This window comes from Pteropus vampyrus, unplaced genomic scaffold (assembly GCF_000151845.1).
Source record: "Pteropus vampyrus isolate Shadow unplaced genomic scaffold, Pvam_2.0 Scaffold162, whole genome shotgun sequence".
NCBI classification, from domain to species: Eukaryota; Metazoa; Chordata; class Mammalia; order Chiroptera; family Pteropodidae; genus Pteropus; species Pteropus vampyrus.
In genome coordinates, this window is record NW_011888943.1 from 928,695 (window position 1) to 932,901 (window position 4,207).

Sequence of the window (4,207 nt, forward strand, 5' to 3'; positions counted from 1 at the left end):
TCCTGGGATCGGCAGGAGAGCTGAAGATTGCGGATTTCGGGTGGTCCGTACATGCCCCTTCCTCCAGGTATGTGACTTCAGAGGTAGAGCTTGTTTGGTTTAGCAGAGGCCTCAGGGGCTACTCAAGTGAGGTGCTTCAGTGTTGGGCATTAGCTGCCCCGAATTGGGGCGAGCGGCTGACACTGTGCTTTGCAGTAATTTAGGCCTGCTAGTGAAATTACTGTTTTTCAAGGGCGTTTTTATTGCACCTTAGGCCTGGGGTTAAAGATGCTTAATGTCTTTAGAGGCTAATGAATGGGACAGATAAGTTAGCAGATATGACAAGTGTTTGACAGAGAAGTGCAGCCCACGGAGAAGGGGAGGGGGCCACCTGACGTGGTGGCGGGGGGAGACCAGGAGGCAGATGGTCCAGTAGGCAGCCGAGGAGAGCTAGGCTGAGAGCACGGTTCTGCGGGGAACTTGAAAAACCAGACGACTTTGGATGGAACTCTCAGGGTGGTGGTTAAAGGTTCTCTTTGGTCCGCGATTGTCAACAGAATAGTCTGTTCTTGTCCTCTCATAAAGCTAAGCAGAGGGATCAGCCTAATGAAACAGTATAAAACGAAGTGAACTTTGCAAACAAGAGCTCAGATATTATTTACTCTTTCAAATTTAATTTGGGGTTAAATAAGTTTTGAAACCTGAGAAGTTTGTCAACTTCGGGGTAGGACTTAAAGATTATAGCCAGGTTACTTTAAAAAAATAAAGCCAGTTAAAAAAATTGTGTAGCCTAAAAGAGGTGTCATGGGGTGGGGTGCGGGGGTGAGGGGTGGCTTTGTTTTGTTACAGACCACTTCTAATTGTTTCTAGCAAAGCATGGAATCTGCTCTGCAGTTTTATTTTTTAAAATCTGGTCATCTGTCACTAGTGGGCGCTGTTGGCACCTGGCGAGGCTAACAGCATGAAGAATTAATTGTCGGCTCTGTGACATCACAGGCTGACCTGTACCTTAACTGTCCAGGTGGTGTCATTGTGAAAGATCATTTACCCTTTTCTGAAAAGGACATTTTTGTAAATGTTCGTGGTCACTCACTCCGCCACTAAACATTAATAACCATACGAGCTTCCAGGTCATCGTGTGCCGTTGCTGGGGAACCCCCGACTCTGTCTCTGCCCTCTCAGTGGTGATGTGAGGGCTTAGATGTCTGGGGAGGTGGCCCTTAATGCCAGCTCACCATTTAGTTGAGTGAACACGCGTGTGCTTGCGGCACCAGGCGTGGTGAACACCTCACCAGCATCGACCCAGCACAAGCTCCGATGGCAAAGGCTGACTGACGTAAAGCAACAAAAACCTACGTGGTCTCGCTCCTGGTTCGTCTGCCACCCCCTGCCGCTTATTTCCGGCCTTTGTTATAAAAACTCACTCAAACATACAGAAACGCTGGATTAGTCGTTGGTCGCTCACGTGGTCATCCAGTGCCAACATTCAACAGTTAACATTCTGCCTTATGGGCTGGTCCACTTTTTTGGTGAGCCTTCACAGATAAGTTCCAGACATCATAATGCTTTGTCCTTGAGCACTTTGCTGTGCATCTCCTAAAAACAGACATTGTCCCATCTAATCCCAGCCATTATCACTCTTAAGAAAGTTAACAGCCTTGGTAGCAGCTAACATTTAGTTCACGTTCACATTTCCCCAGTTGTCCACCAAATTTTATAGCGGTTCTTTTAAATCAGAATCTAACCAAGGTCCATGTATTATATTTGATGTGTTGGTCTAAATTTAGACCCATTGCCCCACAGTTGAAAATGGATTTTTCTGATTGGGTGTCACGTGCTCCTTCATTCTGTTTTTTTTTTTTTCCTGAAAGCTGGGAATTGGGCCTAAGGGCTTGAAGAATATTTTTGGCAAGAATATGTCATAGGTCACCCTCCAAATTTCTGTCTCTCTTGTACCAGTGGTGTATCAGAAGGCAACATGTATCTATAACCCCAAACCTAGTCCTTTCACAGTGAGACAGTTTTTGTTTCTTGTCATTAATGTCACCTGGCTCTTAAGCTTCTTAGCATATCTGTAATGTAAAAACATAGACCATTAAACTTATTTACAGAGAACATTGCATGGCTGCTTTTATATTGTAGCGATACTTTAAATTTCTTACTTTTAGATCATTTAAGGAGTTTCGGGAGTTGGACAGGTTTGGGGTGCAGCTTGGTTGCTAGCTGTGTGATCTTGCACGTCTTCCTCAATCAGTTTCCTGTCTAAAAATGGGGATTTATAACAGTACCTACTTCGTAGTGTAGGATCTGGCCCAGGAGAACTCAGTCGGTGCCGGTGTAATTGTTAATGACTCTTAGCAGCTGTCGCGATAATAGAAACAAGCGTGTCAACCTGAGCCCCCCTGTCTCTAGGAGAACCACCCTGTGCGGCACCCTGGATTACCTGCCCCCCGAGATGATCGAGGGCCGGATGCACGACGAGAAGGTGGACCTCTGGAGCCTTGGAGTCCTCTGCTATGAATTTTTAGTTGGGAAGCCTCCTTTTGAGGCAAGCACCTACCAAGAGACCTATAAAAGAATATCACGGGTAAGGCCTAACTGGAAGGGATCCGTCACTTGTGTCAGAGTCCTTTCTGGCTGCGATCTGAATACTTACACCGTTCTCTCTAAACCGTGTTTTGTGACTACTTGTCACTTATTGTACTCCAGGTTGAATTCACATTCCCTGACTTTGTACCAGAGGGAGCCAGGGACCTCATTTCAAGACTGTTGAAGCATAATCCCAGCCAGAGGCCGACCCTGAAGGAAGTGCTCGAACACCCCTGGATCACTGCGAATTCCTCAAAGCCATCCAGTAGCCAACAGAACAAAGAGTCAAGCAGCAAGCAGTCTTAAGACTTTTGCAGGGGAGAACCCGTGAGCCAGGGCTCCGGGGTCATTGGTCAGAATCAGGCTCCTGACTGACATCTTACCACCGGCAGCTGCCTGCCTGCCTGCCTGCCATCCGGAGCGCTGCAGAAAATGTGTTTTTGGTTTTTTTTACTGGGCGTACCTCCTCATTCAGAAAGATCCACTTCAATAAACAGGACACTCTGAAGTGAAAGTAGCCATGAGAATCGTGGTAACTTCTCTGGTTTGTAACTGGAGGCAGGGTTCAGGTGCAGCCGCTCTGCAGCCTGTTTGGGGTAAGGCGTCCTGGCGGAAGGTGAACTTGGAGCCGACCGGGCTGAGTGGCCCCTTTGCCCAGGAGCTGTGCAATAACCTTCCAAGTGCCCGAGTGCGTGTGTAACTTATTGGGTGGCCACGCCTGGTAGAGCTGTCAGAATGCGAATGTGCTTCTTTTAAATGTTAAAATAAAGATGTGTGTATAGACTTGACTTCCACGGCGTCCCTTGAGGAGTGCTGCGTCTGTCCATCACCCGTTAAGCCTCGTTAGCTCATCATCCTCGACCACTTACCTCCTGCCCGGGACTTCTGTGAAGCAGGGGCGGGTGCTCTACCTCCATCGTGGGACTTGCTTGGGACACGTGAGACGTGTGTCTCAGCTGCTTCTAAACGTTAAGGGCTTTTAAAAACCGGGTTTGATGGTTTATATATTGTTTCTATAAATACATGAAGACATACAAGATGATGACTCTTTAAAGTTCTCACGTGTGACCTTGAAACTGTAATGCATTTCCCGGGAGTTCACGGTCGTCCCTCTTAGAAGTGCTGGGCTCAGCCTGGGGCTCGGTGGGGAGGCAGCAAGGTGCCTGTGCAGCGCCGTCAGGGCTGAGGCCCCAGAGCCGGCCTGGCCTGTGCGACGGCCGGGGACACTGTTAGGTAGGACGCCCACTGGTCGTAGGGAGGGGGGAAATTGTAATGGGGCTGTTAGGGGTCGGGAGAGGTGTCCAGAGGAAGTGGTGGCTGAGGCTTGAAGGACAAGGGAGGATTTAAAGGGTGGAGGCTGGTGCCACACGAGAGGTCCCTGCAGCCTGGGGGAGGGGACAGCAGGAAACATGGCAGAAAAGTGGGGAGCTGTGGCGGTGTGGATGGTGGAGGGTGCACTGGGAGTCGGCGCCCTGCATCCTGCAGACCGTCCCATGTGCCCACGAAGCGCGAGTCCCTGTTCTAGGCAAGTGGCCAATGGCGGCCCAGTTCACAGAGCTGCTCCCAGTGGGTCCTCATCCTTGGGACTCGACGGGTGAGTCAGGTCACGGAAGTCGGGCTCCTGGGACGGCACGGGGGC

At 49.5% G+C, this 4,207-nt stretch overlaps 1 protein-coding gene across 1 annotated transcript in view; it reads left to right on the top strand.

Moving 5' to 3' along the window:
* AURKA (aurora kinase A) overlaps positions 1–3,609 on the top strand; it is a gene marked incomplete at its 5' end in the record, with an annotated part of 31,842 nt that extends 28,233 nt beyond the window's left edge. The window contains 3 exons of the mRNA XM_011370184.2: positions 44–67; positions 2,392–2,566; positions 2,689–3,609. Of these exons, the coding sequence (XP_011368486.2) occupies positions 44–67; positions 2,392–2,566; positions 2,689–2,874 (385 nt within the window). The remainder of the gene's footprint in view (positions 1–43; positions 68–2,391; positions 2,567–2,688) is intronic.
* Positions 3,610–4,207: the final 598 nt, after the last annotated feature.